Source organism: Colobus angolensis, unplaced genomic scaffold (genome assembly GCF_000951035.1).
Source record: "Colobus angolensis palliatus isolate OR3802 unplaced genomic scaffold, Cang.pa_1.0 Scaffold205, whole genome shotgun sequence".
Lineage (NCBI taxonomy): Eukaryota > Metazoa > Chordata > Mammalia > Primates > Cercopithecidae > Colobus > Colobus angolensis.
This window is the reverse complement of record NW_012115211.1, coordinates 2,399,351-2,419,264: the sequence shown is the minus strand read 5'-3', so window position 1 is coordinate 2,419,264 and position 19,914 is coordinate 2,399,351. Positions and strand designations below refer to the sequence as shown.

Here is a 19,914-nt window from a genome sequence, read left to right as displayed (position 1 = left end):
CCTTTGTAGGGACATGGATGCAGCTGGAAACCATCATTCTGAGCAAACTACCACAAGGACAGAAAACCAAACACCGCCTGTTCTCTACTCATAGGTGGGAATTGAACAATGAGAACACTTAGACACAGGGCAGGGAACATTACACCCCAGGGCCTGTGATGGGGTGGGGGGTAGGGGGAGGGATAGCATTAGGAGAAATATGTAATGTAAATGACGAGTTAATGGTTGCAGCAAACCAACATGGCACATGTATACCTATGTAAAAACCTGCACGTTGGGCACATGTACCCTAGAATTTAAACTATAATAATAATAATAAAAAAAAAAAGAAAAAAGAAATGGGGTTTCACCATGTTAGCCAGGCTGGTCTCAAACTCCTGACCTCAGGTAATCTGCCTGCCTTGGCCTCCCAAAGTGCTGGGATTACAGGCGTGAGCCACCGCGCCCGGCCTGTGTTTATCCTTTCTTCAGGCTTTCTCCATCTATAAAATCAACCTCTTCTGTTCAGCTCATTGGAACATTGGAACACATTTCATTTTATGAAATGAAGTATTCCAGATTGCAAATAAAATAAATTAAGATCTTTAAACTAAAAAAAAGTTTCAAGAAAACATTTGAGGTATTGGAGAAAGTTCAGAAGTGTGTGTTAAGGGCTTGTGTTTTCTTTTGAATATCTTACAAGAGAGACAGAGATGACCTCTTGTAGGGAAGTGAAAGGGAAAGGGTGGCATCAGAAAGTGATAATCTGGGATCCTTACCAGATCTCTTGATCAGCAGCTCTTTTGTTGGAACTTTTACTACTCCAAGCAGATACTCTTTGCATGACTCAATACTGATTATATCACTGGCTGTTAAATCAAGCAAAAAAGAAAAATTATTTGATGGTCTGCTCATCAAGGAGCTTGTTTACAGTATATCCATACAACCCTCCCCTTACATGCACTAAATCTTAGTTTTGTAAAATACATTAGAGATTATCTTGCTCTTGTTCATGCCCCAATCAAAGCCTGAATGGCCTCAGTTTTTTTTTTTTTTTTTTTTTTGGCAGGGTCTCACTCTCTTGCGCAGGCTGGAATGCAGTGGTGCAATCATAACTCACTGCACCCTTGAACTCTTGGGCTCAATTGATCCTCCCGCTTCGTCCTCCCAAAATGCTGGGAGTACAGGTGTGGACCACTGTGCCCAGCTCATTTTTTAAATTAAATGTTTTGAAAAAAATTCAGGAATATAGAAAAGTTGCAAAAACACAATAATGAACTCCTACACACCCTTCATCTGGATACACCCATTAACACTGACACATTTGCTTTATTTCTCTCTACACTATCTTTCTCTTACATACTTAGTACATATCCTTATTTTTTGCTGTATCTTTCAGAAATAAGTTGTAGAGATTATGACTCTTCACCTCTAAATACTTCAGTATGTATCTCCTAGGAAGGGCTACACCATTAAAAATGTAGCCTCTTTTAATTTTGACTGTGACAAGTCATATGGTGCTCACCTGACTTGGTATTTTCATGATAGACAGCAAAAATAACTTCTGCAAACTCCAACAACTCTGCTAGGAAACAGGCCTCTCCACTACAGTGCTGAGTTACCAAGTTACACGTGAACTCAACGTGATGGGAAAACTCAGGGCAGAAGGAACAGGCCACAGGGTGAGTTCGGCGCTGTTCTCCCTGGGGCAGGAAGGAGAGATGAGTGGTGACAGAGGCGTTGACCCCAACTGTGGCACTAAACTGTAAAGCAGGTTCCTGTTCAGCCAAAGCCCTGTAGAGGAGAGGGGTGGAAATGAGAAGATACCATGGTAATATTAGAAATCAGCTTGATTGCCTAGAAAATAACTTCGTTACTTCTATGAGACCACCAAGAATAAAACCAACTATATGCTTTCTTTTTTTTTTCTTTCTATATGCTATCTAGGCTTTTGGCAGTGCTACAATGGGCTTTCTTAGTAATCTAGATATCATGGCATATGTATATGGGGGTGGAGGGGGATAACATCTGCCCATCAGAGTGACCCTGAGGACGACCCACTGTCCTGTAAATGCCCTTAAGTCAAGGACCACAGGAACCAACTCTAGTTGGACAAGCTGGGTTTACTGCTCATTGCAATTAAAGAAAATATATACCATGGGGAACCACAGTACATCTCAGTGAGAAGTTATCAGAAAGGGCTTATCAGCATTGGGCTTGTGTTAGCTGATTTGGGTGAAGGCTTAAAGGAGCAGGGCTTTGCTCTGGATTGATTTTCTTAAAGAATCTTATCTAGACAGAGGGAATACTAGAGTAAGGCTAAAGTTATAACTGGTGAAGCAGCAACTGTCACTCATTTTAGCCAGACAGGAGGATGTTGGGTGTTTCTATGGTTTGCATAAGTGACCTTGTTTTGGTCTGTGTTTAGACATGATGATGGAACTGTCATGTTTTTGGTCTCACTTCATCATAGTAATACAGTGATCTTGTCTGATGCTGATGTTCTGTAAGATTATTTATGCTCAACAAGAAAACGCCAAAGTCTACCTGTGAATGTCGGCCCAATTCCCAGAAGTTTGGGGCTGCTTTTCTCTTTCTCAGCACAGATGTTCCATGATGTACAAATGGAATCTACATGCCTTTAAATGACACTCATAAAGAGCAGTCAAGTCATTTGTGTGTAGCTACAGTGTGGGACAAACTCCCTTTCCCTAAACTTCCCAAGGGGATAAAGTTGACATCTAGGCAAAAAAGTCACCTATTTTTGTAGCATTTCTTGATATCCCTAAAGTAGACTTATGGGTTCCTTCCGGTTAAAACCTTACTGTACTTCATATATACCAGTAGAGAGTAGTAATTTGGAGTTATACAGATCTGGGTTTGAAGCCTGGGTCCACCATTTACTCATCGTGTGACTCTCAATAAGTTATTCAACCTCCTTTAAATCTCAGTTTCCTCTTCACTAAGATGAGGTTAATATAAGGATAGTATATAAATACGAAAGATGCATATTATATATTTGGATGCTTACTGCAATTTCATTTCTAAGAAAAAAAGAAAAACTTTTTCCTTTTCATTATCATTAATGATCATTAATAGATGATTTATCATTAACAGAAGATTAATGTGTATCCATACAATAGCATACCATGAAGTATATATTATGCCTAGGAAAAATGGGATGAAAATAAATTGAATGCTAGCAGTAGCTTAAAAAATGAGGATAGACTGGGTGCGGTGGCTCATGCCTGTAATCCCAGCACTTTGGGAGGTTGAGGTGGGCGGATCACCTGAGGTCAGGAGTTCGAGACCAGCCTGCCCAACATGGCAAAACGCCATCTCTACTAAAAATACAAAAAATTAGCTGGGCGTGGTGGCGGGCATCTGTTAACCCAGCTACTCAGAGTCTGAGGCAGGAGAATCGCTTGAACCTAGGCAGTGGAGGTTGCAGTGAGCCGAGATCGCGCCACTGCACTCCAGCCTGGGTGACAAGAGCGAAACTCCGTCTCAGAAAAAATGAGGATAAAATACTCATAGGGTGTTGTAAAGATAACATTAGATAATATATACAAAGGAGAGAACTTGCCTATGGACAGTGAAGGACTCTCAATAGGGAACTTTCAGAGATGGCAGTGAGATGGCAGAAAGGCTTGGGCCCCAAGCTGGTTTGAATTCACTCATTCAGTTGTTATTTGCTGGGTATCTGCTCTGTGTGTCATGCCTTGGGCTCAGCTGGATATACAGTAGTGAAGTAGCCTCAATTCCTTAGCTTCGTGGCATTTAAAGACTACTGGTTATGTCCAAGAAAGTTTCTATTCACTCTGAGTTAAAGATCAGGTGAGTTAGAAGAATGCAAGTCAGTAAGAAGTGCCTACTTTACATAGGCACCAACAATGTATTTTCAGGAAGACCACTGGCAGGTAAGATGGAGGCTGGTGTTTCTTGAGGAGAGAAGACTAATTTACAGCACCTGCTATCTAGATGCCAGTGTAAGGATTCAAAAGAGGGGTAAGTTTAGAACACTAAGAATTCTTTTCACTAAGTGGCAATGCAAAACTTACTTCCCTGATTTTACTGGCAAATAAAGGTCACAATTATCTATACAAGTGGAAGTAATCAGAAAAATCTGTGTATTTGTACAATAGTTTGTAGTTTTTAAAATGACTTCATATTTGTTAATTTTAACACTGATCCTTATAAAATCAGGGTAGGAATTTACAATTTCCATTTCAGATGAAGAAACCGAAGCTCAGGGAAGTAAAGAAATCAGCCCATCTTGAATTAATCTTCGTATAAGGAGTAAGGAAAGGATCCAGTTTCAGCTTTCTACTTATGGCTAGCCAATTTTCCCAGCACCATTTATTAAATAGGGAATCCTTTCCCCATTCCTTGTTTCTCTCAGGTTTATCAAAGATCAGACGGCTGTAGATGTGTGGTATTATTTCTGAGGACTCTGTTCTGTTCCATTGGTCTATATCTCTGTTTTGGTACCAGTACCATGCTGTTTTGGTTACTGTAGCCTTGTAGTATAGTTTGAAGTCAGGTAGCGTCGAAGATTAATTCAAGATGGATTAGAGACTTAAATGTTAGACCTAATACCATAAAAACCCTAGAAGAAAATCTAGGTAGTACCATTCAGGACATAGGCATGGGCAAGGACTTCATGTCTAAAACACCAAAAGCAACGGCAGCAAAAGCCAAAATTGACAAATGGGATCTAATTAAACTAAAGAGCTTCTGCACAGCAAAAGAAACTACCAGCAGAGTGAACAGGCAACCTACAGAATGGGAGAAAATTTTTGCAATCTACTCGTCTGACAAAGGGCTAATATCCAGAATCTACAAAGAACTCAAACAAATATACAAGAAAAAAACAAACAACCCCATCAAAAAGTGGGGAAAGGATATGAACAGACATTTCTCAAAAGAAGACATTCATACAGCCAACAGACACATGAAAAAATGCTCATCATCACTCGCCATCAGAGAAATGCAAATCAAAACCACAATGAGATACCATCTCACACCAGTTAGAATGGCCATCATTAAAAAATCAGGAAACAACAGGTGTTGGAGAGGATGTGGAGAAATAGGAACACTTTTACACTGTTGGTGGGATTGTAAACTAGTTCAACCATTATGGAAAACAGTATGGCGATTCCTCAAGGATCTAGAACTAGATGTACCATATGACCCAGCCATCCCACTACTGGGTATATACCCAAAGGATTATAAATTATTCTACTACAAAGACACATGCACACGTATGTTTATTGCGGCACTATTCACAATAGCAAAGACTTGGAAGCAACCCAAATGTCCATCTGTGACAGACTGGATTAAGAAAATGTGGCACATATACACCATGGAATACTATGCAGCCATAAAAAAGGATGAGTTTGTGTCCTTTGTAGGGACATGGATGCAGCTGGAAACCATCATTCTTAGCAAACTATCACAAGAAGAGAAAACCAAACACCGCATGTTCTCACTCATAGGTGGGAACTGAACAATGAGATCACTTGGACTTGGGAAGGGGAACATCACACACTGGGGCTTATCATGGCGAGGGGGAAGGGGGGAGGGATTGCATTGGGGAGGTATACCTGATATAAATGATGAATTGATGGGTGCTGACGAGTTGATGGGTGCAGCACACCAACATGGCACAAGTATACATATGTAACAAACCTGCACGTTATACACATGTACCCTAGAACTTAAAGTATAATTAAAAAAAAAAAAGAAGAAAAAAAAAAAAGAAATCAGCCCAAGATCATACACAGCTAGTAGGAGATGGGGATGAGACTAGAAGCCACAGTGTCTGATTTCTAGAACAGTTCTGTTTCCATTATACCATGCATTGTCTCACATCCTGTGAACCTCTCCCAACCTACCAGAAGAGTGTTGTATCAGAACTGGCCTGACTTCTTGCTCTCCCTCCTTGAATATATGACACAGACCAAATGGGAGATTTAGAATGAACTGTCTGCCATCCAATCTGACTTTCCTCATGAGTCCTCAGACAGAGCAACTACTGAGTTTCTGACCTGTTATCTGCCCTCTCTGAGATCTACTGAGTATCTAAATTCTGAGTCCTTCTCTGCCAATTAAATACTAGTTAATTTAATGCCGTATTGAAGAATTCTGATGTTAGCTGGATCTGAGACTCAGGAGGTACTCCAAATACACAAGTTTCATGCCTCCCTGCCTTTGCACATGTTCTTCTTTTTCACCAAAATAACTTTCACTCCCTTTGGGTATCTTGATAACTACTATTCTTCTTTTAAGACTCAGATTTATTTTGAAGGGGCTTGAATGCCAAGCTAAGGAAGTTGGACCTTATTATATGGACCAATGACCCCTAAAGAAGGCTGTATACAACTTAGGAGGTTCACAGGATAAACTATATTGGTGATCTCATATATTAAAGTTTTTCTATTCCATGATATATCTTAGAAGGTATTTTGTATATGAGTATAGCAGTACATGAAGATGATTTATACATGAATAAATATGTACATATTTAAAGGGTATGCTACTTTTTTATTAATAGGAATGCATAATTAAAATTATGAGATCACTGCTATCAACAATGGGAAATCATCAAGTTTTAATGTAAGGACGTGGCATGATTATAAAACTGCTTTACTGTCTCGGTGATGGGATCTGTACCCCAAACCTTAGCATCATGCAATATACCCATATAACAAACCTGCACATGTACCCCTGTATCTAAAATAAAAAGCTGAAATTAAACAAACAAACAAACAAAAAACACACCAAAACCCAAAACAAACATAAAAACAAAACCTAAAACCAACCTGTCTTTATATCACCTTCACTAACACTAAGATGTTCTCAGGCAGCAACTGAAAAAGTTTATGTGGAGAATTTAGTGAGGAACAGTATTAACTACGCTGAGTATCTTAGCTCTTCAGCATCAGATCTGAAACAGTAATGCAATTTCTTATTTGGAGGCCATAAAGTTACAGGTGAACAGTTTGACCCTTGGTTACAACCGGGAAAAAGTTAGGGAGCACTTGTCTGTTTCTTTGTTCAAAGGGTGTCAGTCTGAAGCAGGAGCCTGATCTAGTTATCTTTCTTACTGGGTGCCTGTTATATGCTAGAATTATGCTAGGAGGTTAGAAGGACGGAGAGGAGCTCAGGCAGTGTCTCTGACTAGAGGAACTCACAGTCTAGTGGGAGAAAAATGCATGTATGCCAATAATTGAAACAGAATATGTGCTACAACCAAGGTGTTAACAAAGCAAAAACCACCAACTCTGCCTACATGTACAAAGATATAAAGGAAGACTGTAAAGATGTTGCAAAGTCTTGAAGGAAAATAGGAGTTTGTTAAGTAGACAAAAGGAAGAATATTCAAGGCAGAGAGAAGTATGAGTGAAGACCTGAAGGAGGTAAGGGAGAGGGCCGTGCTGTTTTTCTACAGAAATAGTGTTCCAGGCAGAGAAAACAGCAAGACAAAGGCCCTGAGGGGAAAATATGCTTGGTGTGTTCAGAAGCAACAAGGCAGTCATGGCTGGAGTGGAGTAAGCAGAGGGGAGACTAGCAGGAGATGAGATCACAAAGATAGTTGGGGGCAGGGGCACAGTTTTGATCATATGGGGTCTCATAGCCATTTTAAGGGCTCTGGCTTTTACTATGAATAAGATCAAACATAGGCCAGGCGCAGTGGCTCACGCCTGTGATCCCAGCACTTTGGGAGGCTGACGCGGGCAGATCACTTGAGGTCAGGAGTTCGAGACCAGCCTGGTCAACACAGTAATGAGGATCCCGCCACTGCACTCTAGCCTGGGCGACAAAGCTAGACTTAGGTGTTCCTAAGCTCACTGGCTACTATGTTCAGAACAGACTAAAGGGGTATAAGCTGGAAAAATAGGAGGTAGTACTCAGAAACTGAAAGGAATGAAGTGAGATTACATAGGAGTTGTAGTGATTGGGTATGGCATGGTTTGATGGTGTAGGGTACGGCCATAAGACTAAGTTGTTAAGAAAGGCACAGGATAAAACTGTTGGGCAAGGTCAAGGAACTAAGTTGCTAATAACAGTTAAAATAGCAATGTTTGCAAGTGATTTACTCACTTATATGCTGAAATGCTTTCTTAACGGAAAAAGAGGAGTTGTGGTTAGTGAACTGGAAATTATACCAAAGAAAGTTTTGCATATCTGAGCATTATTTTACAATGATTGCAGTGTAAAAGGCTTGAGAATTGCTTGTCTCAGGTGGACTTACTTGGCTGCTGCTTGCAGACCACAGGCTCTGATAATCTGGACTGAGATGGAAACAGTTCGGGCAGCAAGAACTCCCTCTGCTGTTCTTGGACTACGCCTGTACCTTAGGCCCACATCCAGTAAACCTGAAGAATGAGGACACAAGGAAAGAAGGCTGGTCAGAAGAATCTCTGTTCCACCAAACCATAAAGTTGTGGTCAGGAAGGATGGAAGAGGATTAAACACTACAACGAACAATAAGCGCAATGAGAGAATCTGTCCTTGTCGTAATCATATTGTTATTCTTTAGGGTTAATAAAGGCTTAACAGGTTACTAATTCACTTTACATTCAAGAAATTATGGTTCAGAGATTTAATTCCTTGCCGAGATTACACAACTACTGAAGGCAGAACTTAACTCCAGATTTTTTTTTACCCCTAATTATGTTTATTGAATTGAGATGGGCTCTAGCCATTTTCTTTTTAAACTTTCAAAAGGTTTCCACACCTCACATACTTCTATCACCCTCCTACCATCACCACCTGAAATATCTTCTCGTGCTACCTTTTTATAAAAACTCTATCATCCTACTGTTACATTTCAGGGAGAGCTTTATGGAATAACAGAATACGCTGATCAGGGAGCGTCAGGAGGAACAACTCAATCTTAATCATGGTGACATAAAACTTGTTTTGGCAGATACTCTTTAGCAAGCATGTACAGCAACTTGATTTAGGAGACTAAACTTCATTATCTGATGATAAATTTGGAGGGCACACCATTCTGCTGGAGTCATTAGGATGTAATATCATTCAAATCTCCAAATTTGAATTAATCCCTCCCAACTTTAAACCCTAGCCTTCTCCTCCCTTACAGTGAATTCCTGGTTCATGCTAACTATCTTCTACCAATCCCCCATTTGCTCATGTTGGCTTGGAATAACAATTCTCTGAGTGTACCATATAATGCTTAGAATTTATGGCTTGGGGGCTTATACAATGCTTGCTGAAGTTAAAGGTGAAATGAGACAAGCAACATTTATATAGACTCCATGGAGCTATGAGTTTTCTAGAATTGTATACAAAATTGGCAGTGTATATTCTGTACTCATTTTTTCCAAGAGAAGGTGTCTTACAGTTTTCATCAGATCCTCAAAAGGGCAAATACCTCAAAATGTGGAGAGTCACTAATTTAGAGAGAAAAGGGATTTTTATGTATACTGTATATTTTGTGTGTGTGTGTGTATGTATATGTGTGTGTGTATATATATATATATAGGGTTTTTTTTTTGAGACAGAGTTTTGCTTTTGTTGCCCAGGCTGCAGTGTAATGGCTTGATCTTGGCTCACCGCAACCTCTGCCTCCTAGGTTCAAGCGATTCTCCTGTCTCAGCCTCCTGAGTAGTTGGGATTACAAGTATGGGCCACCATGCCTGGCTAATTTTTTTGTATTTTTAGTAGAGACGGGGTTTCTCCATGTTGGTCAGGCTGGTCTCGAACTCTAGACCTCAGGTGATCTGCCCATCTTGTCCTCCCAAAGTGCTGGGATTACAGGTGTGAGCCACCGCGCCTGGCTATTTTATATATTTCTATGTATACTGATTTTGAAAGAAAAAGACAAACTTGTTTTCAATTACCTGATGACTGGTTCCTCAATTCTTTCCTGTTCTCAATCCTGGGGGTTAAAGGGAGATTAAAGGTCTGTATTCCCACATCCTCATGATGCTGGGTGGTTACCATAGCACAGATCCTTGATAATGGCAAGGTTCCTTTGGCGACCATCTGGTCTCTCACATTAGGATAATAGTATCTGTAAACCACAAAAACACAGAAGAATTAGGTGATAAATTATTCAGTGTGCCCCAGAGATCAGCCTTCACTACCTGGTTATCTTTGGTGCCTGCTTGTTCTGTGTTGGTGCTTGTTCTGTGTTGGTAGTACGCAGCTATGGTATCTGGCTAAATTTACCACTCATTATGTGGAGGAGAAACTCCATAAATTATACCCTGAGTTCAGGACAAAGCCCAGCTTCCCACAAGCTTTCTGTGAGGTAACTGTACATGCCTTGAACCTGTCGGAGGTGGCCAGTCCTGAAAGTTTCCATCTTGCAGCAGCAAAAGTGGTTCAAAGTGGAGTAGGCCCAATGTCTTTCATGGCTTACTCTCATCTTCATGCTGAGGACCCTCTAATTTAGCAGGGTAATGAGGATCTGTCAGTACCTACTCTATTTCCTTCTCATGTCAAAACAATCCATTCTTAGATTGCAAAGTTGTAACTCAAACCTAGGTGGTTTTAAAAATCTTTTTTGTACTTGACTTATAAGTAATCGTGTTTAGGAAAATGTTCTCACATTTGGATGGTACTCATCCCTAGTTCTGTTCCTGATGCTGTTTCCTTTCCTCTTGTATTTATACTCTCTTAAGCACTTTAGTTGGTTTGTTGGTGGTGCAGATATAAAGGGGTGGGTTGAACAACTGTATTTATGCCAGTAATTTCCTGGAAATTTACCAATATTGGTAACATTGAGTGGATTTATATTTTATAGTATAAATCAAATATAATAATTTATATATTTATTATATACAAATTATATTATTAAATTTTATTTATAAAATAAATATAAACGTTCTTTTGGTGGCGGGAAGAACAGGTTACAAGAAATGAGTTTATAAATGGGAGACCAGTTAGGAGGCTATCACAGTCATTTAGGCAAGATACGAAAAGGGCCTGAACTAAATAAGGCAGTAACAGAAGCACAAAAAAGGTGATTGATATGTTTAATACATAATAGGAGGTACAATGAACAAGACTTTCACTTCGAATGTAAGTAGTGATTAGAAATATGAGATACAATGGCTCACAAGATCCTAATAACAGATTTCAGTAAAAACTGGACAAGAGTCACTGTCAAATCCAAATAATATAAAACAGGGCAGAAGGGGCTGCTTAGCTTTCTTAAAATAATTCAACCTAGGCTGGTCAGGAATAGGATGCTTTATGATTGTGCACTTCCTTCCTAGGCATAGGACTGGGGTCTCCACACTGTACCTGCACCAGATTTCAAACTGGACTCCACCTCCAGGCACGAGGCCCTGTGCAGAGAAGGCACTTAGTAGGAGCCTTTGCACTGGAATTTCAGCTGGCAACAGGAGAGAGTGATGGTGTTCACTACTAAAGATGGGATCCGGAACACAGAGTGTGGTTGCAGTTCTGAAGGGCTTCAGAGTAATTCCTTTTGAAAAGAAAAGCATTTCAAAACAATACAACATATGACTTAGTGCTTTTTTCTTCTTTCATGTTCTTCCAGTGAATATTACTCAGTAATTCCCTAGTAGCTATGGTTCCCTAAGATCCCATGATAATATAGAAGAAAAAGATCCCTTGCTAGTGGACAATTCATATATTGCCATTCAAGTGCTGACACTTGTTAAGTTTTTTTTTTTTTTTAAATTATAGTCACCTTAGTGAGTATGAAATGGTATCTCAGTAGTATTGATTTGCATTTCCCAAATAAGTAATCATGCTCAGTATTCTTCCATGTGCTTATTAGCCATTTGTATATCTTTGGAGAAATGTCTATTCAGATCCTTTGCCTACTTTTTAATTGGTTTTTAAGAAATGATTGATTTGTAAGAGTTCTTTATATGTTCTGTATATACAAATCTCTTATTTGAACCTCAAAATCAACACTGGCAGCACTCTGGCAATCATTCTGGAACATACACTGAATGGCGAAAAATTTGAGTCACCTGGCCTGTTTGTTCCCAGGTGAGAACAATGTGTGAGAGTCCGACTTCTTGTTTCTCGGAGATGACCAGAAGGTGGGGACAGTAGAGGCAGTGCAGAAGCTTCCACTCTGGGGATAGTAGGATGGGGTTTGAATCCCAACCTTGGCGCTTGTTAGTGGGGCAGCCCCAAGCAAGTCACTTAACGCTTGTGAATCTCATTTTTTCTTTCATAAAATAAAGCAAACAGTCTACCAGGAAGTTGTTTTACGAGTTAAAATAATGATCTATGTGAGATATGTATATGTACATATTTCCTTTAGGAGCAATGGTTCAGTATTCCCTAATTCAGCGTTCATGGTGCTTTACAGAACACAACTACTGTGAGGAATGAGAATCAACACTACGTATATAGATAAGAGTGGGCACGTAAAGGATATAAGATGGGGCAAAATGCAAATAATTGGTAGATCTAGGTAAAGAGTATACAAAAGTTCTTTGTACTATTTTTATAGGTTTTTGTAAATTTGAAATTATATCAAAATAAAAAGCTACAAAAATAGTTAAAAAATAAAAAAACTTGGCCTATCTCCTGTTTTACTGCCCAGGTAAGACTAGAAATATTCAACAACACAAAATTCACTCAGAAAAAAAAAGAATTCTTAAGTATAATCTAATAAAAGAACCATATAAGAATAAGAAAGCCTAATATCCTAAACCTACCATTTTCAAGGAACTCCGGTCCTTTCAGCACACTGGATTGCGAGTGTTGAACTGGAAAGTAGTACTGCACATAACAATCTGCTTCTCCCCAGACTGTTGCCTGAAGAGGGGCTAGCCCTTTAACCATTTCTACATGGATCTCAAAGCAGTGCTCCATCAATGCATTTCCTCGGTTCTCTGCCTATTAAATGAAAAAGAAACACAGGTGAGCTTTAAAGAGTAACTTGCTTAGAATATTCCTGCTTCTCTATGAAGTCTGAGTATAGATAAAGAGATAAGTATAATTAGTTGATACTAAAATAGATACAATTTTCACTGTAACTCTCACAACTGCTCACTGTAAGTAGGCTAAACAGGATGTACTCCTGACTATAAGACTGGGTTAATATGAGGAAATCCATAAATGTAATTCAGTGCATTAATGGAACAACAAAAATGATTAACACAAATGCATTTGATAAAATTCAACATTTGTTCCTGATAAAAGCTCTTAATATACTAAGAATAGAAGGCTATTCCCTTCATAGGAAAAATAATAAATAGTAAATTTAGAATAAATTCTACATTTAGAATAGCAATGGAATGAGAAGTGAAGTGGAAGAAGGGTAACACCAGACCAAACTAATATCATAATTTAAGAAAAAAAGGAAAACTAATAGCCTGTAGCAGACAGTGGCATCCACGATTCCAGCAGGATTCCTCAGCCTGGGCCACTTAGAATAGCAAACAGGTGGCTGGGCGCGGTGGCTCAAGCCTGTAATCCCAGCACTTTGGGAGGCTGAGACGGGCGGATCACGAGGTCAAGAGATCGAGACCATCCTGGCTAACATGGTGAAACCCCGTTTCTACTAAAAAGATACAAAAAACTAGCCGGGCGAGGTGGCGGGCGCCTGTAGTCCCAGCTACTCGGGAGGCTGAGGCAGGAGAATGGTGTAAACCCGGAAGGCGGAGCTTGCAGTGAGCCGAGATCCAGCCACTGCACTCCAGCCCGGGCGACAGAGCAAGACTCCGTCTCAAAAAAAAAAAAAAAAAAAAAAAGAATAGCAAACAGGTACTAACTACTATTTCCAAATTAGTTGGGGATAACGTCAGGACTGTCCAATAATGGTAAGGACTACTTGGGGAGGTAGTGAAGACACTGTTACTACAGGGAATAACAACAAATAATCATGTATTTATTGAGGATTTACTATGAACCAGGCACTATACCAAACAGCTCACCTTTATTAGGTGATTGAACATGCAGAGCTAGTAACAGTGGAACCAGGTTTAGACTTAATGTAGTCTGACTCCAGAGCCAGTGATCTTTATCCCTATTCCATACAGCAGATCTTAGACAACAAATTATTCAGGAAAATTCAAAGGGGGAATTCAGGATTCAGATAAGAGTTGAGATTATATATATATATGTGTTTAACATTTTAACTACTAATCCAAAAAATCTAGAACAGAGACTGTATTCAGTCTCTGCTTTGAAATCTGAAAGCATATGTTAGCATACCTGCTCAAAAATTTTCCTTAGAAAAACACAAAACTTGCAATTTGATTCCCTGGGGCAAAAATTGGGAAAAAAAATCTCTCAAGAGTCACAACAGCTACTTAATTTGGCCTTATAGTGTTATAGCAATTTGATAATTCCCTTCTGCAAATGGTGAATTGGATGAGAGGCATGAGTGTAGGAGGAAAAACAACTGTTTTTATAGATATCTAATCCCACAGGTAAATCTTTCAAGGATTTCCTCTGCGCACGTAGTGAGAAACATTTTCTAACCTTTAGTATGGAATTTAACAAAATCTGAGTCTACACTGCAAGGTGACAGCCATATAATGCCTAAACAGACTTGGGGATACTAATGTGGTTTTTCTTTATTTGTGCTTTTATATAATTTTCAACTGGAAAAATACGATTATCTATTGACAAACAATAATATCTAACAAATAACTGGCCGGGTGTGGTGGTTCATGCCTGTAATCCCAGCACTGTGGGAGGTCAAGATGGGTGGATCACTTGAGGTTAAGACCAGCCTGGCCTGGCAATATGGTGAAACCCCATCTCTATTAAAAATACGTAAGTTACCAGGCACAGTGGTGGGTGCCTGTAATCCCAGCTACCGGGAGGCCAAGGTGGGAGAATCCCTTGAACCCATTTGGCAGAGGTAGTAGTGAGCTGAGATGGCGCCATTGCACTCCAGCCTGGGCAACAGAGCGAGATCTCACCTCAAAACAAAACAAAAAAAACTAACAAATAACTAAGAAAAATTTGGAGTTCATAATATACAAATAAACCATAACTTGCTAAAAGTTATTTTCCTAATAGTTCTTTCCCTGCTAGAGACATTTAAATTTGTCATTTGGGTTCAGACTTAAGAATATAACATACTTAAATGGTATGGATACTGAGATTTGGCTGTACTAGTAAAAACAACAAATATAAGATACAGTAGTACATGATACAGTGGAATAAAGACTGAACTTGAAGTTAGAAGACCTGTGTCTGAATCCCAGTTCTCTCATTCTTAGTTATGTGATCCTGGACAAGTAACTTACTCTCTTCGATTCTGTCTCATCATCTATAAAACAGAATAACAATGACCTACCTCATGTAGTTGTTAGGGAAATAAACATAAGAATGTATGTCAATGTGCTTTCTCAACTGGACAGCACCAAACAAAAACAAATTACTTTTAAATTACTAGTAGATAAGCAAGCACTTAACAATGACTTTCCAGCATGGGCTCAGCCAATAAGCAGGGTAAGATTTTGCTGGCTTACATTTGGGATCACTCTCCACTCCCATTTTTTTTTAAAGGCAACAAAGCTAGTAAATTAGATAATTAAGATCTGGTTGTTCGATTGGACTTTCTTTACAAATTCAGGGAGCTAAGAGGGACATAGAGATCCATTTAAACCATAACAGAAAACTACCAATGATTCCTTTGATTTATAGGAAGCACTGGAGTGCATGTTATGTTCTTTTGTTGAGCCTTTCATTATAGAAATAAAGGATTTGGGCAATAAATTCACTAAAATATGCAAGAGAAAATGAAATAATGACTTTTTGTAAACCATAGCATTTATTACCATAGCAACAGATGCTACAGTTGGCTGGTCCAGGAAATGGGCTGGCCTAGGGCTGAAGGGAGGGAGTGTTCCTTCTTCATGCTTTAATCTTTGTAGTGCCATTATTTGATCTGAAGAACCCATAGCTAAAAAGACTCGAAGACTCCCATTTTGGTGGCCTGAAAACACATCAATCACAGGCATGTAGTGGTCGACAGCAACAACTGGGTACTGGGCATCCAGCAGCAGGCGAGAAATTTTAGGATCTCTAGAGGGAAGAAATTGTGAATAAGCAAATAACAAGCATCAATCATGTCATAGAGTAGTTTTATTTCTTTCCTGACTCATTTTTTCAGTTTGTTAAAAATAGATCTGCAACTGGAAAAGTAATAGTGGTTTTAAAAAATGTGTGCATCTGTCAGTAACCCACCAAATAAAAATTACCAGGCAGAGAAGTTCAAAATGTAGCAATTTAAAGGCAGGGAATGTGTCTGATATGTCTCTGTAGCATTATGGCCCCAAGTCCAGTGTCTGTGATTTGAGCAGTATCTCATGGAGCTTTGCATTATTTTATAGGGAGGAAGTGCGGTCTACTAGGAAGAATGTGGACGTTGGTGTCTGACAGATAAGATTTGGATAATATTGCCAATATCTGCCATCTACTGAGTGTTTAGTATGTGATAGGCATTTTATAGTGTTTCTAATCCTTTTAACGCTGCAAAGGTTGGTATTATCCACTGTTAATGGATGAGAAAGCCAAATTTACAGAGGTTAAGTAACTTAGCTAAGGATACACAACTAGTAGGAGGTTAAGTTGGGATTCAAGCTCTGATAAATGATTTATAATGCCATGCTGAATCTTAGCTCTGCCACTTACTTGCTGTGTGACTCAAGCAATTCATTTAACATTTTTAAGTCTGTTTTGTCATCTGTAAAGTGTACGCAACGAAAAAACTTACATCAAAGGGTGGTTGTTAGGACTAAACTGAGATAACATATAAAATACCAACTGTGATGCTTGGTACATGGAAAATGCCCAGTAATTGGTAGCTACTATTATTTTACACACTCTCAGCAAAGAATGAGATCTAATGGAATGAGAAGTGAAGTGGAAGAAGGGTAACACCAGACCAAACTAACATCATAATTTAAGAAAAAAAGGAAAACTAATAGCCTACAGTGGACAGTGGCATCCACAATTCCAGCAAGACTCCCCAGCCTGGCTATGATTTCCAATGTTACTGTTGTAAGTATTAATACTTAGCTGTTCACAGAAGGCATATCCATGTATTTTCTCTCTAGATCTTCATGCTTGTTCCACAAGAGAGATAGGGAATCTACTATCACCCTCATTTTACAGATGAGGAAAAGAAAGTCAGAGAGGTTAAGTGACTTCTGCAAGTTAAAGGACAAATTTCTTCATTTGTAATATAGGGATAATAATAATACCTTATAGGGTTACAGTGAGGTTCAAATGAGCTAATGCCCACAAAGGTGCTCTTTGTAAAATGTAAAACACAACATTTAAAACACAGAACTATGAGAAGGCTGCTAGGAAGGAGGTCAATGCTAAAATAAAAATCAGAAACTTGAGTCAAAATAAAAAAGGCACATTTTGGGCCACACGCGGTAGCTCATGCCTGTAATCCCAGCACTTTGGGAGGCCGAGGCGGGTGGACTGCGAGGTCAGGAGATCGAGACCATCCTGGCTAACACGGTGAAACCCCGACTCTACTAAAAATACAAAAAATTAGCTGGGTGTGGTGGCGGGCGCCTGTAGTCCCAGCTACTCCAGAGGCTGAGGCAGGAGAATGGCGTGAAGCCGGGAGGCGGAGCTTGCAGTGAGCCAAGACTGCGCCACTATACTCCAGCCTGGGCGACAGAGCAAGACTCTGTCTCAAAAAAAAAAAAAAAAAAAGGAACAGTTTGTATTGAGGAATGAAATAACCATCAGGTTAATCAATACCCTACCTATGTGTTAAAAGTGAGGTGGAGTAATCAAATCTGAAGGTCTAAAAGATAATATTCATTATATAAAACTTGCAAATAGCTGATGTGAACAATACTGAAGTTATGTGATAGAACGGTAAACCACCTTTTGTGAGGTGGTAACTTTTGGCAGTAGAGCTTTTTGGTGAAGAGTGTGGACTCCACTGCCATGCTATCTTGGGTCCTAACCCTCCACTTTATGATATATGTGACAAGTAATTTAACTTCTCTGAGTCTCTGTTAACTTATCTGTACAAAAAAGCAAAGAGAAGTACCTGCCTCAGAGGGTTGTCAAGAAGATTAAATGACCTGATGTATGCAAGGTTTTTAGCATAATGCCTGAAACATGGTAAGCAGTATCTGTAAGATACTGCTTTAGAATAGGAGAAAGAGCAGCAACTGTGGTGAAACTGAAAAAAGTCCTTCAAGGGATTACTGGGCTATACATGTTTGCAAATGAAAAGAATTCCTTTTCAGTCCATACAAAGTTAAAGACACACAATAAAGAATACTCCAAAAGGTCCTATTTACTTGAATGACATGTAAAACTGGTGGAGGGGAAGTTTCACCAGTCCGAGCAGCTTGTCCAGTCCTGGGCTCCGCACCTTATTCCAAGTTTCAATTACCATCACATTGTTCTTAAGCCTTTCCAGGTATTTGGAAGACAGAGGGACAGGAATCACCTAAGAGAGAGGAACAACCAAAGCAAACAAAAAACTCATACCTAAGACAAATATTAATTTATACTTTCACTCAATCAGCATTTACAAAAAGCCTACTGTTAACACACAGTGTTATGAGCTAAAGACATTCAAATAAAACTTACTCTGTATCCTCAAGAGAAGTAGCAGTCTGCTGTTAGAGACTAACACATAAAGGCCAGATACAAAACAGTGAGTTCTCTGATGACAAAGCTCATACAGGTGGAGCTTTGAGGACACAGAGAAGGTTGTTAAACATGTCAAACATGGTGCCCGCCAAACTTGTCCAATCCTTTCTAAGGCAAAGTGATCCACTAGTAAACCCCCCTGAAAGAAAGATGTTTTTGAAAGAAGTATGCTACTGACTTGACAAGAGTTGAGTATTTTATCAAAGGGCAGCCAATCCACTGACTGGATAGCATTTAATAAAATGACCAAGTGCCAAAAGCTCTGCCCAACAGGTGTCACAGTAAAGAGCAAAGCCAACCGTTCCTCTGGATTTTCAACATAAAATTACTCCAGAATTGGCCAGTTGGTAGTTCCAATAGAAAACATGAGAGGCAAAAAGCATGAAATTAGAAGAGGGATGATGAGAGGAAGACACCAGAAGAACAGAGCAGAGCTACTTTTGTATCCACCTAAGAAACACAAAGTGGATACAAACCTAGTGTCTGTATCCTGAACACATTTCTGTTCCTTGAAACCAAAAAAAGTAAAACTAGAACAGCAACCTAACCTCCAAGTAAGGAAGTTGCAGGCAACTACTTCTGGGACAAAGTAACCTTAAATCTCAAGGCCGAGCAGGAGTTAACTAATACAAAAAGCTCTGCTTAAGTGGTGTCATGAAGGCTTAAAGGAAATTCAAGGTAGAAGAATGAGCACATACAAAAATACAGAAGTAGGAGAAGAGAATATTCAGGAAACTCTTAAGTAGTTGAGCACAGCTGGGTTATTTAGTATAAAGGGAAGAGTGGCAGGAGCTGAGGCTGGAGAAGTACATACAGTCAATTTCCAAAGGGTCTTGGATTTACATTCCATCTTGAAGGATATGGGGAATCACGGAAAGGCTTTAAGAAGGGAAGTAAAATGTTCAGGTTAGTGTTTTAGAAAGGTCATTCTCATTGGTGCATAAAGGAGGCAAAGGACATAAAGAGAACTGGGAAACAGCTAGACCAGTCTGAAGGCTATTTGGAAGGAGGGTGAAGGTTTAAATAGAAGCAGTGGCAGTGCAGTGAAGGTAAAGAGATGTGTTCCAGAGAATTAAGTTTGTAGTATCTATTAGACTTGGTAAGTAATTACATAAGAAAGAGTCAAGGGGCTGGGCGTCGTGGCTCACACCTGTAACCCCACCACTTTGGGAAGCCGAGGTGGGCAGATCACGAGGTCAGGAGCTCGAGACCATCCTGGCTAACAAAGTGAAACCCCGTCTCTACTAAAAATACAAAAAAAATTAGCGAGCTTGGTGGCGGGCGCCTGTAGTCCCAGCTACTCGGGAGGCTGAG

General features: G+C 39.5%; 1 protein-coding gene across 1 annotated transcript in view; it reads right to left on the bottom strand.

Annotated features, from left to right (window-relative positions):
• The window catches only part of C2CD3 (C2 calcium-dependent domain containing 3), a 166,750-nt gene that overhangs the window by 69,259 nt on the left and 77,577 nt on the right, over positions 1-19,914 (bottom strand). Inside the window, exons 15-22 of the mRNA XM_011942052.1 lie at positions 18,243-18,394; positions 15,744-15,990; positions 12,663-12,843; positions 11,263-11,446; positions 9,852-10,024; positions 8,237-8,360; positions 1,505-1,773; positions 759-848 (exon numbers count right to left, since the gene is read on the bottom strand). Coding sequence (XP_011797442.1) covers positions 759-848; positions 1,505-1,773; positions 8,237-8,360; positions 9,852-10,024; positions 11,263-11,446; positions 12,663-12,843; positions 15,744-15,990; positions 18,243-18,394 — 1,420 coding nt within the window. The remainder of the gene's footprint in view (positions 1-758; positions 849-1,504; positions 1,774-8,236; positions 8,361-9,851; positions 10,025-11,262; positions 11,447-12,662; positions 12,844-15,743; positions 15,991-18,242; positions 18,395-19,914) is intronic.